The sequence below is a fragment of the Notolepis coatsorum genome (assembly GCF_963971535.1).
Source record: "Notolepis coatsorum genome assembly, chromosome: 6".
Lineage (NCBI taxonomy): Eukaryota > Metazoa > Chordata > Actinopteri > Aulopiformes > Paralepididae > Notolepis > Notolepis coatsorum.
Genome location: NC_140170.1, coordinates 140,296,783 through 140,316,010, shown reverse-complemented (window position 1 = coordinate 140,316,010; position 19,228 = coordinate 140,296,783). Strand labels below are relative to the sequence as shown.

The window sequence follows — 19,228 nt, the reverse complement described above, 5'->3', positions numbered from 1 at the left end:
TTTTGTTGTGATGAATGACTTTACAGAACAACCCAGGACAGCAAGGTGTCGACCTTATAATCATATCCCCATCATGAATATTTATATCAAACCCAATGGATGAAGGAAATCATGTAGATCAAGACCTGTGTAGCGTATGAACACACTGACCTCTGAACTGGAAGAGGAAACTGCTGACCCCGGCTAACAGGGAGAGGGTGATGAGGTCACCAAGACTGGCGGCAATGGGCGTGGCCACGTTATCTGGGTTGATGCCAACCTTCCTGCAGCCAAGGATCACTCCTACCATCACCAAGCCTGATGGGACGCATGATGGATATTCAGTGTATCAGCTAAAACTCGGATAGCTATTTTCAATCTGGACCTAATATAATATATATATTGTGACGAGCCTGGTGGTGTTCAGACTCGTCACGGTTCAAAAACAAACTAATTCAAATGTCCACACAAGTGCAATATCAATCAAAAAGGGATTGTTCAATACTCAGTACAGTCTAGGTGCAGTACACAATGAACACCTTTTCGCCTTCACCTCTCCTCTCATTACCTCTCAACTCGCAAAACTCCATACACAACAATCTCTCTCTCAATACAACAACTCCAACCTCACCTCCACTCAACTCAACTCTCTCTATCCTAATGTATTTGTAGTGTGTGTGTCTGGGGTGTGTGCGTGTGGGATGTGGGTGAACTAATGATGCACAGGTGTGTTCTATCAGTAAAGTTATGGAAAAAAAGTCAGCACACCGTCTGCAGTGTTCCCAAGTTTAATATAATTTAACACAACGTTTCGGCCTGTGGCCTTTTTCAAGTGTCACCAACATGTGAAAAGGGGTGGGGTATATATACATATTAGAGGTCAGGTGTTCTATCAGTACTCATCATCAGCTACCTAATTGTTTCCACTCCTTCCGTGGGAGTAATGTCTCCCGTCCTTCACATATCCATGAGAGGGGGGGTGATATCTGCCACATATATATATATATATATATATATATATATATATATATATATATATATATATATATATATATATATATATATATATATATATTTTTTTTTTATCTGGCAGCATCGTACTGATTGGTTCCAACTGAATCTTGCTGTTCAATCCAATAGGGCAACCGATGAGATTCTGGTCATAATCAATGACCACATGATTATTCTGTCATGAAATACCACATGACAGAAAAATTTTGTCTAAATGGAAAAAATAACTTAATAATTTTTTCAAAACAAGCCCACAATTGAAAGACCTATCTGGAATGAAATAACGCATTCAGTAATTATCAAGTAGTAACAAATCATGTTTTACTTGAATTGAACTTTACAAGGTTCTTTGAGTTGTGCACATAGGGCCCATGAAACCCATTCAAAACACAACATGACTTCAAAAACACATGGATGTCAATCTGAAAATGTGGTTGTTTTCCTGAACCGTTCACCCTGTTGGACATTCAAGGTTTTTACCCAAAAGCAGCGATGATCTTATCAATGAATAATTTTGTCACTACTGTTACATAATCATTCACTACCATAGCCTCAATCTAATGTCTTATCTGACCTAGACACAGTGCCGCTATGAAGGCTGTGGTGACACTGCTGGCACAGAGGACAGCAGCCTGGACCAGGTTCACTCTCCCCCTGGTCAACGCCCCCAGCAACACAGCAACCACCGCAGACAGGAAGCCCACCACAGTAGCCTGGATCTGACCAATGGAAGCACATAGGAAACAGGAAATGGGAGGAAGCGGCTGGAAGCCATAATATCTATCTATCTGTCTATCTATCTATCTATCTATCTATCTATCTATCTATCTATCTATCTATCTATCTATCTATCTATCTATCTATCTATCTATCTATCTATCTATCTATCTATCTATCTATCTATCTATCTATCTATCTATCTATCTATCTATCTATCTATCTATCTATCTATCTATCTATCTATCTATCTATCTATCTATCTATCTATCTATCTATCTATCTATCTATCTATCTATCTATCTATCTATCTATCTATCTATCTATCTATCTATCTATCTATCTATCTATCTATCTATCTATCTATCTATCTATGTCTATCTGAATGGGGTAGACAGAGAGTGGCCGGTGTCACCTGAATGAGAGCCAGGTTACTGCTCACCATCCTCCACTGCTGCTGTGACTCATCCATCTGCCCAGTGTTGGCCTTGAAGGGATGGAGAAGGAGAGAGAGAGAGAGAGAGAGAGAGAGAGAGAGAGAGAGAGAGAGAGAGAGAGAGAGAGAGAGAGAGAGAGAGAGAGAGAGAGAGAGAGAGAGAGAGAGAGAAAGAGAGAGAGACAGGGGGGGGGGGGGGGGGTAAAGGAAATGTGACACTACACTTTTAGGGCTGCAACTACACTGTGTGCCATGTTGCCAAAACATTCATGTACATTTTAAAGCGGTTTTCCACAAGATTTTCTTTTTAGTTTTTGACGACATCTATTGGTGATGAGTGGTCATTGAAACATCTATTGGTGATGAGTGGTCATTGACACATCTATTGGTGATGAGTGGTCAAATCAATTTTATTGCACTGCACTTTGCATCATTTTACTTTACTTTTTATTGCACTGCATTGTTGCATAATTTTACTATCTATTCTATTCTACTATTTTATTGCACTGTACTTTTTTACTCTGTCTATTACTTTTTATTACAGGTTCAAAACTGTCAGGTATTAAACTGTGTGGGTATCAAACAAGAAAGACTGTCAGGCTTTAAAACTGTGTAGGACCTAGGCCTAGAACTGCACCCTGAGAGAGGGAACTGCGCCCTGAGAGGGAGGTTTGCCTTGAGTGGGAGGTTCGAAAGGTCAAAGTGGGTATCAAACAGGAGGGAAGACTGTCAAGTTTTAAACTGTGGATACCAAACAGAGAAGGTAAAGACAACTTTGAACTGTTAAACAGTCATCCAGAACTATTTTATTGCACTGTAAAAAACTTATTTTAGAGACTTCCGGTATTGAGATGTGTGGGTAGTTGACTAGTGACAGAGCTCCCGGTCAAAAAACATCGAAAAAAGGAAGTAAAACTAACTAAAACAAAAGAAAAAGTGACAATTCAAGGATGATGAACACGAGAAACAGTGAGAAAAAAAGGACCCCAGAAGAAGTACAAACGCCGGAGGAAAGATCTCGGCACGAGGAAATGGCGGAAGAGGTGGATCAAGCGAGCATGGCTCAGGAAGACAGAGAAATGGAGCCTGCGGAACCCGCCTGGATAGCAAAGATGCTAGCGAAGATGCAAGCGAACATACAAGCGGGCATACAAACTAGCATACAGTACAAGAGCTACGAGATGACATGCAGGCTGGCGCGGTGAGTAACCAAAAGGCTATCCAAGAGCTACACGCTAGCATGCAAGCTAACGCAAAGGACATCCGAGCTATACAAACTAGCATACAAACTAGCGTACAAGCTAACACACAGGACATGCAAGAGAGCGCGTTGACTAGCCAACAGGCTAACGCAGCAGCTAACCAAGAGCTACAAACTAGCATATAAGCTATCCAGGCGAACATAGAAGGACTCAGGGGAGAGTTAAAGAAAGGCCAGGATGAGCTCAGAGAGGAGATGGATAAGGGACTCGAGGTAATGGATGGAAAACTACAGGAACAAGAGAAAGGCATAAAGATGTTGGAAGGAAGGACGGCTGAAACCGAGGAATGGACTACAGATATACAAGATATTCTAAAGGAGACGCTCGAACAACAGAACATATTGAGAGAAAAGTTAATGGACTTGGAGGGGAGGTCGAGGAGAAACAACATACGAATATGGGGACTGAAAGAAGGGATGGAAGGAGAATCTATGATCAATTATGTAGACAGCCTAATTCGAAGAGAATTGAAGATGACAGAACTCGACAAGACGGGGATTCAAAGAGCACACAGGATGCTGGCGCCGAAGCCGCGGTTGGACAAACCACCGAGAGCAGTTATAGTTAATTTCTTGGAATTCAAAGTAAAAAAAAGCATCCTCAGAGCAGCCTGGCAGACGAAGATGGAGGTGGAGGGACAGAAAGTAACTTTTGTTTTGACCATGACTATGCGACAGAGGTGGCGGTAAAGCGTCGGAGCTACGTTCAGATAAAAAGGACTCTGAAGGAAAAAGGAATAAAATTTCAATCACCAATGACCACGCTGAAGGTCCATTGGAATGAAGGCGCAAAGGTCTATGGCGACGTGCGATAAGTGACGAGGGACATGCACCAAAGAGGATGGAAGGTACCGGGAGGAGAAGAGGAGAGGCTGACGCTGTTGCAGAGGTTGGAAAGAACGAGGAGATGGACCAGAGTCGAGGGACGAGGAGGAGGCAAGGAGAACGGGAAGGTGAATGGGATCTGAATCGATGCAAAGCAGATCAACTGAGAAGGAAGACGCAAAGAAACGGAGAAGGGGGGCAGAGAGGAGACGAGAGGGGACACGGTGATCCAAGGGAGGATAAGTACAATACACACACAATACAGGTTAATATATCCATGAGAAGGACTGATGCAATGGGAAGATGGTAAAGTACATACGAGATAATTATACCAAAAGTTATATATAAAAAAGAGGGACATTTGGGGATTTGGGAGATGTATTGAGATGGACATGAAAGAACCAAAGGATTACACGTGACACATAATACTATCAGACGGGAACATGAAAGTGACTAATGCAGAGCTTATGACCGGGAGCTCGGAGCAGGTCGCACACAGAACGAGTTGGACATATATAGTGCACACTTTTTAGCCACTAGTGGGAGCCCTCTCACTAGGAGAGCCACTACTCCCCACCCACCAGCGGGGGAAAGAGGGGTACGAGTGAGACCCTCAACTGCCATGGAAGTTCAAAGTGTTAATGTTGATGTTAATGTTTATTATGGTTATATGTATGTAAATCAGACGGAGATAGCAGAGGCTACAACCACAAATATTATTTTATGTGACATGGGTAGAACAAGAAAACAAATGGAAAAGAAATATGACACAAGTTAAGGGTATAAAAATGATGTCGTTAAATGTGAATGGTATGAATAATCCGATCAAGAGGAGTAAGGTGATGACGAAACTTAAGAAAGAGGAGACGCAGGTCATCTTCTTACAAGAAACACATCTAATCTCACAAGAACATGAAAAGCTGAAGAGATTCGGGTATGAAAATCTGTTCTATAGTTCTTTTAAACAGAACCTTAGAAGAGGAGTAGCTATACTAATTAAGAACACAGTGAAGTTTGAAATTATCAGGGAAATAAGGGATAAAGAGGGGAGGTATGTAATGGTCAAGGTAACACTAGTGAATGTGTATGCTCCACCAGACAGTGAGAAATATCTATTTGAAACGAACTTTGATATTATAGCGTTGGTAGGGGAAGGGGTCCTGATCTGTACAGGTGATTTCAATGTAGTACTAAACTATGACATAGACACGACAAGCACAAAGAAATGGAGGACAAACATTAGCAAATATATGAATATACAAATGGCAGAATTAGGAATCATGGACATATGGAGAGCAATGCACACACTAGATAGAGAATACACACATTATTCACATCCACACACAACATATTCAAGGATAGACTATTTTCTCATGACAACAGCGGACAGATACAGGGTAGAAGAATGCAGGATAGGGGTAACGAACATATCAGATCATAGCGCAATATATCTGACAGTGAATCTTAAAAGTAGACGGAGAAATACAGTTTGGAGACTGAATGTAGGACTATTAAATAACAAAGGTTTGGTTAATGAAATAAAGGAAGACATAATTAGATACAGAGAAGAAAATGATAACGGAGAGGTAGACCCAAACATTTTATGGGATGCACTAAAGGTAATAATACGGGGAAAATGTATAGCAAAGACGGCATTACTCAAGAGGGCTAGAATAGAGACATACCAGAACTTGATAAAGAAACTGAAAGAATTAGAGAAAGAACACCAAAGCTCAAAGAAACAAAATACACTTAGGGAGGTAAGGGAAGTTAGAGGAAAGATAAACAAAGCTGCTGACAGAAATAGAGAAGAAAGCTAGATACATGAAGGAGACATACTATGAAGGGGGACCGAGAGCGACCAGACAGGGTGGCCAACCCGCGGCTTGCGAGCCCTCTTTGCCCGTCAATCATCTTCTCGTCAATCTTTGCCCTCTTCCATCAAAAAAAAAAGATTACATTTTTATTATTATTATTTTTAAAAAAAAATTTTTTTTTTTATGTCACTCATTCCATAAGGACGTAGAATAAACATTTACAATTTTTTTTGCATGTTCTTGGTATCTGAATCTAGGGACATATGGATCAGTGTCAGAAATAGTGTGTCTGTTACTAGGCTTGAGTAAATTGTAATGAACCAAATGTAGCATGGTGGATTATCCCTGCTTCGTGGGAACTGTGGTGTGCGGTCAATAGGTAGCGAGACACAGTAGCACTCTGGCCAGCTGCACCTCCGTCTTTGGGGTCCGGAGCGTCAACTGGAGGCTGGCAGTGGGGATGTATGAGGCCCAGGGTTTACAAACCTGGTCCGGTACTCTGGTCTTCCTCCCTCTCTCTGGAGCAGTCAGCAGTACTCCCCAACACACCCTCACCCTCCACAGTTGCCCCTTTTGCCCTCCCACACCTAATGACCGGATGGTAGAGAAATAACTTGGTTCCCCCCGCAAGCAGTACCCTCCCTTAGTGACACCAGAACCCTTACAATGGAAATGGAAAAGGTAGAATAGGAAGGGGTTAATTAAGCATTACATCACACGCAGGAGTGGTTTGTGACCAATAAACCATGCCTAGGGGTGGTTGTTAGGCCCGAGGCGCAGCCGAGGGTCGTTAGACCCCCCTAGGCATGGTTTATTGGTCACAAATCACGACTGCACGTGGTGTAAAGCTTTTATACAACTGCCAGATTCATCCAACCTTATTTCTATACAATAAACACACATTAATCGAAGATTTATTGAAAAAACCATCCGCCAGAAAAAGTAGTTCCCACAACTCCATGTGGAAGCAGCTTGAAGTGCATCCAACCAAACTAACACATCCAACTGTGTATTATTGGAATGATTGAGAGAAGTTGCCTCATGTGGAAGCAGCTTGAAGTGCATCCAACCAACTAACACATCCAACTGTGTATTATTGGAATGATTGATTGAAAATTTATTAAAACGTTTTCTTTGCCCTATAGGAAAAAAACGTTTTCTTCGCCCTATTTTTTTATTTATTTCTTTTAGCCTAAACTTAACCAGTTGGAAACCAGGGGTACAGTAATAAAATTAGCAATCAACCAATCAATCAATTCAATAGACCATGCTCACTTAAAACAGCGCTGCTTCTCTCTCAGTCTGACTCCCCCGCTGTTGCAGACAGGAGTGTGTGTGTGTGTGTGTGCGTGTGTGTGTGTGTGTGTGTGTGTGTCACAGTGTGTGTGTGCGTGTGTGTGTGTGTGTGTGTATGTGTGTGTGTGTGTGTGTGTGTGTGTATGTGTGTGTTTGTGGGTACGCCAGCGTCGGACAGTGTGAGAGAGAACGCTGCAGTCGGAAAGTAGGAAGGAAGAAATTTAAATCAATCAATTAATCTATCAATCAATCCGCGATTTTTCTTTTGTTCTAGATTGAGTCAAGACCCATCAATTACATCATCCAACATTGTTTAAAATACTAACACATTCCCCTTGACAGAATCGCTTCATATTTAGTCGTTATGGTGCTTTCAACATAACCATTTGTTCTCCGCGATCCTGTTTTCTCCCGGAGTGAGCCGGGGAGGGTTATGTGATTTGGTTGTGGGCGGGTCCTGAGCCCAGGACCGTGGATTGTTACCAATAAAGACGTGTGAATGGCCAATCAGAATCGAGAAATTTGCATGCCGTTGTATAAGGTTACATATATTACCCGTATCAAAGGGTTAGGGTTAGGGTTAGAAATAATGAAAGACACACACACAGTGCTCCCGTTCTGGATGACTGTATTGTAACTCAGCCTAGTTACAACAATGCTACGTCTGGTGATTACTGCACCATGGGTATCCATACAATAATTACTGACATGAATCAATGACATGAGTCAATTATAATATTACACCCAGGCACCAAGTGCTCTCAGGTACCCAGACTAAACGCTGCCCACGTCTGGGCGGAACACAGTATTTACCTTCTCTAAGGAATTACACTCTTACTGTCCCCGGTTGAGAATATGGCGAAGGAAGGGGGGAGCATAGGGAAGAGAATAAAGGGATTCACAGAACGGGAATTATTTAGGAAATACACGCCTTATCACGCTCAAAGAAAAGGAATAAAATAAAAGAGTGAGCCCACTAAATACCTATAAGTCCTATCTTAATGCCGGCATATATTGTTCGGGGTACCCCTATGAACTGGTAGTAGCAACGTTACTTTCGCCCGCGGGCTGCACCACACTGTGTACTGTATATGGAATCGGGAGCATCAATGCTCATTTGTACTCATCCGAAATGGCCGCCTCGCCACTCCACTGTTGTCCGGGAGGCAAGATGACGTCGAACGCTCTCGCTAGGGTGTCAGCAGGCGGAGCTAGGCAGAGAGGCAGCGCCGGCTGAGAGCATGTACTGAGTGATGGCGACCCCTGTAGGATGGGCGGAACTCCCGTTGGCCGCAGGCAGCCTGGTGCAGATCTGAGTGAAGTCCTCCGGGGCAGGCTGAGCGCAGGCAGCCGGTCGCAGGTCTGGTCGGAGTCAGCCGGCGCAGACTGGTTGTTGGCCCACGTTCGTCTTGGGGCGCACGTTCTATACCGCACACTGTAGCTACTATAACTCGGTACTTAAAGACTGGGATAATTGTTTAACCGCACGTTACCTATACCGCACACTGTAACTGCTATAACCCGATTACTAGTGCCTGGCTTATGCACTCATTGTTTATATAATACCGCTGGTACTGCTAGGATATCGTGTCCACTAGCCAGTACTCATTATCACCCGTTATCCTCTTACGGGGCCCCCTGGCATAACGTCAACAACAGGGCTATCCGGAGCCCCGTTAGCTGCGACTACTCGTTGTGAAGTTCACTGCCGAAGAGGACGACTTCCGCTGGTCCCTTCCATTTATCAACTCCCAGCTCTCTCCACCACTCTCTGCCTGCCACTGCCCCCTGCAGGTCCCGCCTGCCAGTCACAAGGGGGACGCATTGTAGAATATGAATCATTACTGTCATTTATAATCCGTATTCCAATGCTCTTCGGAAGGGGACGTTTGTGTCATTGCTCGTGTGAATCAATGACACTAGTTAGAATGTCTTTGTGTACAAAAAGGGATATAAACACAGTCAGCAGTTCGGAATAATATACCATATTTTCCAGACTGCTACACAAAGGAGAATATCAATTATATTTAAAAAAAACTAAATTATCTTTGACTGTGAATAACACCATGCTAAAATTGACCAGACCTGAAAAATCTAAGCAAATGAATAAAGGGAAGATGATTAAACATAAGGTTTGTAGATACAGTACTGAATTCTGCCATCTTTTTTATAATGTAAATTTCTCCACCATTTTTCATCGTATTGCAACACCGTTTTTTGAAAGACGTTCACAGAAAGGTAGAGAAATGAACTGCGTTCTGTTTTATGGCAATAACGTTCAGGTTTGTGGGAGATAATCCCAACAAATAAGAGAAATAAAAAAGTAAATCCAGAATTCAGATGATTGACAGGGGCTGGTGTGAGCTGGGTAGGGTAGTTTTTCGAAATTCGAAAGCCCTGAGTCTCTTCCTTCAAAAGACTACACTCACTTTAGGCTGTGCCACTTCCTCCTGTCAATATGCGCCGGTTTCCGACTCAATGTCCTGAGATTTCTATAATCTTATATTTCACTAATAACAGTTAAAATAATTGGTAAACAAACGTAATGCTGAAAATATACACTTTTACTGTATATCTCGGGCTTAAGAGGTTAACCCTGTGAGGCCCAAATTAAAAAGACATTAACAACTTCAGAGGCCAGAGGGTGGGACATATAAACACATTTACTATCAAATAGCATTGTGAGGCTGAACAACAGGACCAATTGACTATACATGTGCTTAAATTTTTTTAAATAAACATTCTTTTTTTAAATGGCTAAAAGTGATTTTGTAATTTTGCAACCGTGGGTCTCACAGGGTACTTTTAACCCTGTGAGGCCCAAATCATTATTTTTTGTGACTCTTAGTCTCTGACTGGTTGGCCACCCCTGATAGACGAATCAGGACACAACAAAAACTGATTACAATACACACAATAAGGGACACGAACACAAACAAAATACTGAGAGAACCAGCTGAAATAGAGAAGACATTTGAAGAATATTATAAGAAACTATACACACAATCGATAGCGGCAGGAGAAGAGGAGATAGAGAAATTTTTAGAAAGATTAGATCTACCATCGATAGGGAAGGAACAGAACGAAATATTAAATGCAGAGATCACAGAACAGGAAGTATGGAATGCGATCAGTAAAGCAAAGAGTAGTAATAGTCACCGGGTAGCGACGGGTTCCCCTCGGAATTCTACAAAACATTTAGACAGGAACTGAGCCCCATATTAGAAGCAGCATTCAGACACACAATGGAAAAAGGCACAATGCCACCTTCATGGAAAGAGGCCATAATTACTACAATTCCAAAAGAAGGGAAAGATAGAGAACTGTGTAGCAGTTTCAGACCTGTGTCCATACTTAATGTAGATTACAAGATGTATACATCAATAATATCCAAAAGATTTGATACATTTATGACAGATATTATAGACGAAGACCAGACCGGATTCATTAAAGGAAGGCAGACACAGGATAACATAAGGAAGACAGTGCAGGTGGTAGAGGAGATACAAAAGGAAGGAGGAAGTGCAGTATTAGTTAGCCTAGATGCAGAAAAAGCTTTCTACAGTGTAAGCTGGATATTTCTATATAAAGTATTGGACAAATTTGGATTAGACAAAAACGCTATGAAAACAATTAGGGCATTATATCAAGAACCGACGGCTAGTATTAAGGTAAATGGTAGTTTGACGGACCGGATTAAACTAGAGAGAGCTACCAGACAGGGCTGTTGTCTTTTGCCGACGCTCTTCGATGTATTCATCGAACCACTGGCTCAACTAATTAGACAGACCAAAGACATCAAAGGGGTGGAGATAAGGGGAACAGAACATAAATTGGGACTGTTCGCAGACGACATGATAGTGTATATGAGACAACCAGACACAAGCTTTCCGACACTGATGGATTTACTGACAGAATATGGATACTACTCAGGATATAGACTCAACGTGACGAAGACACAGACTTTAGCACTGAACTACACTCCAACGATAGAGATCAAAGAAAAATACAAAATTAAATGGGACATGGACAGGATAAAGTACTTAGGGGTGAACATTACAAGAGGGGTGGAGGGGTTATACGAGGCAAACTATACACAGATTAATTAGAAAATCAAGAGAGACCTAGAAAGATGGACAGTAATGCCCCTAGATTTCAGCTCAAGGATCGAAATCATTAAGATGAACATATTACCAAGGTTACTATACCTATTTCAGTCTCTACCTATATTAATACCACAAAAACAATTCAGGGAATGGGACAGACAGATATCAAGATTCATTTGGGGGGGGGGAAGGCCAAGGATCAGCTATGTGACTCTACAACTACCAAAGGAAAAAGGAGGACTGGCAGTACCCAGTTTAGAAAGCTATTACTATGCAGCACAGCTTAGAACAGTAGCATGCTGGTGCAATGTGAATTATGAAGCCAAATGGAAAGATATAGAAACCAAAAGAGAGGGATTCAAAGTGCAGGCACTGATAGGAGATAGGGAGCTGTTCAGAAGACAGGAACAACTACTAGACCCAATTACCAAATTCACTATAAACATATTGAACACAATAGTAAAGAAATACAAGCTAGAAAAAGAATCCAAGATACTGAGATGGATAACACACGACAACAAATTCAAACCAGGGATAGACGACCATGGGTTCAAAAGATGGGAACGGGGGGGTATAACAGCAATATGTACAATGATAGAAGGAGGGGAGATGCAGACTCTACAAACATTTTAAGAAAGATTCGGACTAGAGAATAGGGACCACTTTAGATATTTACAGATTAGAGACTACTATAACAAGGAAATAAAGCAAGACAGAGACAAAGAACAGAATGGGGTAATTAAGATAATGGTAAAATTATACGAAGGAAGGAAGGGAAGGGTGATATCAGCACTATATCAGGCAATAATGGACAGTAAGGGAAATACAACATTGTATATAAAAGAAAAGTGGGAGAAAGAGTTAGAAATAGAGATAACAGAGGAGGAATGGTATAACACATGTAAGACACAACAATCAACCACAGGATCAAGGATATGGAGGGCGTTTGGGTGGAAAACATAATTAGATTCTTTATAACACCAGAAATACATGGCAATTACACACCAGCAAAGAGACTATGCTGGAGGGAGTGTGGACAAGAAATAGCGAACCACACACACATATTCTGGAGATGTCAGAAAATAAGGCACTACTGGAAAGAGATAGGAGAGATAATAAATGGAATAATAGGATACGAAATACCCCAGGAAGGCCAAGTGTTGTATCTGGGGAACCTATCACAGGAAGGAATTCAAGGGGAAGACAAATATTTGATTAAGATACTAATAGTGGCAGCCAAAAAAGCTTTAACTAAACTGTGGTACAGGGTAGAAGTGCCGACGAAGGAACAATGGATAGAGGTAGTAGAAGGGATACAGGAAATGGAGAGAATCACACATCTGCTGAGGCTGCAAGAAGAGAAGTTTGAATTGAAATGGGAAAAGTGGGAAGAATATAGGAGGGGAAGGAACGACATCACAGGCGATTGAAAAGGATACAAGGAAATGATGAAAAATGTAAATAAAGGATGCAAAGAATGGACCGAAGGACCCATGCCACACTTTTTCTTTTCGCATTTTTGTATATCTGTTTTATTTGTATTTGTTGTTGATGAGTCTTTATAATTTTGTATATTGAAATGTATTGTCTATGTATGTTGTTGGAAAAAATGAAAATAAAAACGTAAGTAAAAAAAAAGAAAGAAAACGTATTTTATATATCTGCACTTTATGTGCTCCTTTTATGTCTATTCTATTCTACAATTGTATTGCACTGCACTATTGCACTATTTTACTCTGTCTATTTTATCTTACTCTTTTTATTATTGTCTATTTAAAACGGAATCAAACCATAAATAAGTTGGCTTGTTGGGATGTATTGTGAAAAACTGTGATTTTATATGTCTGCACTTTATGTGCTCATTTTATGCTCATCTTTTTTCTGTTGTGAAGCACTTTGAGCTGCAGTTTTTGTATGAAAGGTGCTATACAAATAAAGTTTATTATTATTATTATTATTATTATTATTATTATTATTATTATTATTATTATTATTATTATTATTATTATTATTATTATTATTATTATTATTATTATTATTATTATTATTATTATTATTATTATTATTATTATTATTATTATTATTATTATTATTATTTATTTATTATTATTATTATTATTATTATTATTGAAACATCTATTGGTGATGAGTGGTAATTGAAACATCTATTGGTGATGAGTGGTCATTGAAACATCTATTGGTGATGAGTGGTCATTGAAACATCTATTGGTGATGAGTGGTCATTGAAACAGAGCTAAATATTGAACCGTCTCTTACAAGTTGACAGTGTTCTGAACATCCTGGCACTAGATTGATGTAGGCTACTATACTATAGATCCAGCACAAATCAAGTTTGTTTGAGACTTGTTCACCAATCTCACAGTCTTAACCCTTTCACTGCCACACTACAGAAGGTTAACCTTTCACTACCACACTACAGACGGTTAAGCAGTGAAAGGGTTAACCATTTGGCGTGTGGCAGTGAAAGGGTTAATCGTCTGTATTTTCGCAGTGAAAGGGTTAACCATTAGTGTGGTAGTGAAAGGGTTAAAAGATAAGATAAATTAAGATATAGGGCTGTCAACAAATATTGTATATTCAAATTAATAATCGACTATTTTCGATGAAAATAACATATTTGATTAATGTAATAATTTGATTGTGAAAAAAAAACAGTCCCCGGCTGTCTTCCTCTCAGCTTCTTGCGTGGGCCTGAATGCGCTGCATGACGGATAGGAGACACGCAACATCACTTTCATTGAGCTGAAGAACGTACCAGTAGGAACAACAACAAAAACCACATGACGTGATGGCAGATAGTTCAGAACCCAACTCAGTCACAAAAACAGTGATTTGCACATTACTTTGGATTTTGATCAACTTTGATCAACGAGACTACAGCCTGCCTACCTTCTTTGCTAATGCTGTTTTGGGAGTTCTAGCCTACTTTTCTGTTTTTAGCACTTAGCACTTTATTGTAAATCATCCCTCAGGGTAAAACATACGGTTATCCTATAACCATAGTTATATGAGTATAGCGAGCGCTCTGCACTCTAGTGGAACCCTATCCCTTATCAATCTAATACTGAATAATTTTCTTCACATGTACACACCCATCCGCCTGGCCACACCCACATCCGCTCCTCTACATAAGCGGGGTCGTGGCCATACTAACAGCTCCTTCCCAAGTCTTTCACCACCGAAGGCGAAGACCACGGGGTCCTCAGTGAGTCAGTGCAGAGCGCTCGCTATACTCATATAACTATGGTTATAGGATAACCGTATGTTATATTATTGTATAGCTTACGCTCTCCACTCTAGTGGAACACAGGAGCTGAGCAGAGCGGAAGCTTGACAAATGTACCCGCTGAGGCCCCTCACAACCATCAGAACCGGGGAGGACCCAAGCCCCTGGACCCCCCTAGAGGGGGACGGGAGGGAATCGGATCCGAGTGTGCGAAGAGGGTTTAGCACCTCAACACACAGGGTGAGCAGATCGCGGGACTTACCTTCACAGAAGGACCCGCGACCACTCGGGCGCGCATCCCACATGCCACTAGGGAACGAACGGGAAGAAAAAACCCTGTTACAGCTCCCAATATCACGGGGTCAAAGGTCAAGAACCCAACCCTGTGGCAAGGCCGTAGCAGCGGAGCACGGAGGAGGACCCAGCCCCAGGAACAGCCTGAGGGCCAGGACCCCCCGAAAAAGGGGGCCCGGTGAGGTCAACGATGCCGTAGCATCGGGACCCCACCAGACGGTCACTGATGACACCACCCCCCACATCGCCAGCGTATCGGACAGGGCCCAAATCAAGAGTAGGCCCTTCCCCCCTTTGGCACGCCGCCCTGAAGCACTCCAGCTTACTGCACCTGGTATTCCCAGGGGGTCTCCCATCCAAGAACTACCAGGGCCGAACCTGCTTAGTTTCCGAGATCTGACGAGATCGGGCGTGTCCAGGTCGGCATGGCCGTAAGCCCCAAGAGGCTACCCCCCCACAACACTGTGGGGCCAGACGGCGCGCCAGGGAGACAACCCCCAAGGAGGTTGATCCCTCAATCCAGGCAACAGGCCAGAACTCGACCTGTGCCTGGAGCACTGCGGACTAGACAGGCACCTAAAGGGTCTACTGTAAGAACAGTACCCGGCGGAAGGGGCGTTCGGTATGCTGTGCACCATAGATTCTGATCAATCTGGCCAGTATCACGTCTTCGTCTGTTTGGCTCTCCATCCACTCCTCTGCGTTGTGTAATTTTAATGGTCCTGACGTCTCATATACTGGCTGATACAATCCTTATCTCTCCCCGTTAGTGCGATCCGCAAACCATAATAATTCTCCACCTTTGTAAGAATTCGACACTTTGACACAGCGTAATACCTTACAAGGAGAAGCGTTGTTTATTGATATAAACAGAAACCTCAGCCCAGATGTTATCCGATTGTATTTTCATTGCTATCGTCTCTGCTGTTATTCAGTCCAATAGTGGTCAGGCCTGGTCGTAGCCAGAACCCTTCTCCCGTTAGCCCAAGCTAATGATGATGTGTCAGAGAGAGTCTCTCAGTCCTAGTCAGATTGTAGTCTGCCCTTAGCCGCTCTTGGTCTGGCTTACACCCGGAAACACTGTCAGCTTTATAGGATCTTCGTCATAGCAACGATAGCCCGCCCCTCTTCTGGTTGTCATGCGCTGTCATGACAACTGCTAATAACCTTTCACACATTTCAAAACGTTTCATTACTGTCAAAACCTCCATCGCGCTCTGCCTCTGTGTCTCCTGTGCTGCTCCGTTATCTTTGTGTCCTGGATCGGAATTCAAAACATTCTGCTCTGCTAACACGGCCTGTGCCTGTGAAACCGCTGGTTCACCACCGTCTATATCATCCCGTGATGATAATGGTATTACCCTCTTAAAGCGTCTCTTTATATCAGTTTATAAACCAAATATACATTGAAAAAACACCGTTTTCTCTCAACCTCAACAAACCCGACCCCTCCAGCGGGGTCGAGATTCAAAGGAGAAGCCGACACAATTGGCAGACGTCATGAAAAATGCGGGGGCACACTCTTGGGCAGACGGGGTCAAGCCCGGCCTCAACCCGAGAGTCGACTCTGCTACCAACACACCGGAGAACCAACCACCTCCCAATGTTTAGTTTAACAGGAGGTAGTTGTTCCCTTAACCCACCAAGAAAAACCTAGAAACAAAGTGTTTCAGTTTTTAAAGGGTTAACCCAGGCCAACAGGTCGACGGGAACGAGTCCGTACCTGGGCCTGGCGGACCGGGACCTACACAGGGATGCCTAGAGGGGTTGACAGCAACCACCTCGACAGCCCCCTCCCATACCTGCCCAGCAGGGGGAGGGAGGAGTGAAACAATGGAGAAGGACCAGGCCCCCTAACACAGCGCAAGGCACAACACAGTATGGACCAAGCACGTCACTGTTATGGGCAAGCCGTAGTGGCATACACATGACACACATATCCACGACATCAATCCCTGTGAAGCCCGGACCGACCCGGCATCTTCCCCCCGGAAAAGCACAAAGTCCTTTGGGGTACCAGAACAGCAGATCTGCGCCCCGGCGGACAACGGGTTAACTGACTCGGTCCGGCGTGACCAGAACCAGTCCCGCGTCCTAGTCACGCCGCCATCCCCAGTCCTAAGAGGGGGGTAGGTACGCGTGTCGATCTAAAACATCACAGAAGGCACCACCAAGATGGACAGAACGTGAATGCGCTGCTCCTGGCGGCCCACCTCATGGGCGTGAGACCCCTCCGCCAATGTAATGATCTACTCCGTCATCTCCCCCCGGAGATGCACGTGAGTCATCGAGTCTTGCACTGACGCTCAGTAGAGATAAAAAATCTCCTTCCTAGTCGCCCGCATAAAAAAAACGCCGTTTCTATAAATTGGGCAACCAAGGCGCGCCGGCCCAAAAACGTGGTTCCACATAGGAAGCACCCAGGGCTAGCGCTATATGCACGTCAAGAACCCGAAACACATCAATGGTGAATTCTAATAAGAAAACACCAGACGACGTTCCCTCCATGCTGTCTGGGACGAGCAGCAGGAAGCCGGTCAATAAGACACAGACACAGGCCTTATATGACGCGACTGAGGGCAACCTTGTCAATTCTGCTCCTCACATAAGAGGGGAAGACAGAAGTACCCCCAGAGAGACCTCCACGTGAGTACAATTGAAAAAGATACATGCAATAATAATTGGAACCAGGGAACCCCCCCCCCCCCTTCCCCCTCCCTGTGACGCGCTGCCCCTCAGCAGACAGGGAAAACTGACAGGCAGGAGGTCCCATCAGAAAAGGGGGGGGAGGATTTCATCAGCCCACCCCTCATGACCCCTCACCCCTGATACGATGCAACGACACAGCAGAGCCATGACACCAGTCATAGCGTGCTACATGAAAGCGCATTATACCTGTTAGGGTAACAGCTTCACATTCTGCACGCCAGCTACAGACGATAACCTCGCCTGTGCAAAAACTGGTTTTATACATGTGCGAACTTGCCACCTGAATTTTTACACCTTTACCCTAAAGGAAGAAAAAACACAGACCAAGAGAGGGGCCAAGGGCCCTGGTACAAGAGCTACACATGTAACTTCTGTAGGCCAACACCTAACCCAGTTGTGGATCCTAAACGTGAATACGATACACACAACCCTCCATCACAACAAAAAAGGGCAAAAAGAACACTCTCACTACTGTAAGAGGAACGCCGTTTTTTATGATGAGAGAAGACATAAGTCCTCGATTAAGTGCTGGTCACAGGCCTTGCTAAGTCTACATGACAGCAACCAAACAATTTTCAGAGAAATTGCCTCTCTCTAAGCAAGAGCACAACCCCAGCAGAAGTTGAGGGATTTACACCGTATCCCCAAAAATATAGTGAATCAACACACATTTTGTAAACAAAATCATATTTGAGGGGAGGGGGGGGGGGGGGGCAGGGGCAAACCGGGGAATCATTTTACCCACCCCTCACCACCTTACCCCTGATACGACGCCAAATGTGTAGAGTAAGTTTTACATCATGCACGCCAGCACAGCCGAAGACCTTGTTTGAACAGGTTTCCCACAGCTCTGCTTATGTGTGAAAAAAACTTGCCACTTGTTATTTTCATCATTACCCTCAAGTAAAGAATAACAAGCTAAGAGAGGGACTCAGCCCTCGATCATATGCCACTATGCACAGCATTGTAGGGTAACCCAGCCAGTTGTGGGCTCAACCACGTTGTCTAAACGTTACATGAAGACACACAACTTCTCATCATACAACAAAAAACCCAGTAAATTTTTACTCACGTAAAAAACAACGCTGTTCCTAGGTAGAGAGAAAGGCACAAGCCTTGGCCAACGCTAACCCAAGCTATACAAAGCGACCAAGACAATTCTCACACAGCACACGTCGTATCCCCAAATGTAGTGAAGTATGTTTTGTAGACAAAGACATCGTTATTAACAAAAACATTCGGGAGGGGACGGAAGGAAATTGGACAGCTTACCTGCACCAAGGAACGCAGGACGAAAGGCCGCAACACAGGTTGGTCTCCACGTCGACGAAGGCCTCTCGCTGGCCAGGCCAGAAAAAGCTATGGCCGGAGCCTAGCTCCGGCATGACGCCCCCCTCCTGCAGCCGGTCATGGCGCAGGCCCGACTACATTTTCTGCCAAAGATGACGTCGTAGTCAGAGTGCCAGGGCCTGCTATTCTCACGGCTACGCCAATGGTTGTAGCACAAGCTAAACAGCTAACTCTAGGCTA

General features: G+C 43.4%; 1 protein-coding gene across 1 annotated transcript in view; it reads right to left on the bottom strand.

Annotated features, from left to right (window-relative positions):
• The window catches only part of LOC311229681 (solute carrier family 41 member 1-like), a gene marked incomplete at both ends in the record, with an annotated part of 82,660 nt that overhangs the window by 25,115 nt on the left and 38,317 nt on the right, over positions 1 to 19,228 (bottom strand). Inside the window, 3 exons of the mRNA XM_084315756.1 lie at positions 151 to 297; positions 1,565 to 1,709; positions 2,123 to 2,194. Coding sequence (XP_084171882.1) covers positions 151 to 297; positions 1,565 to 1,709; positions 2,123 to 2,194 — 364 coding nt within the window. The remainder of the gene's footprint in view (positions 1 to 150; positions 298 to 1,564; positions 1,710 to 2,122; positions 2,195 to 19,228) is intronic.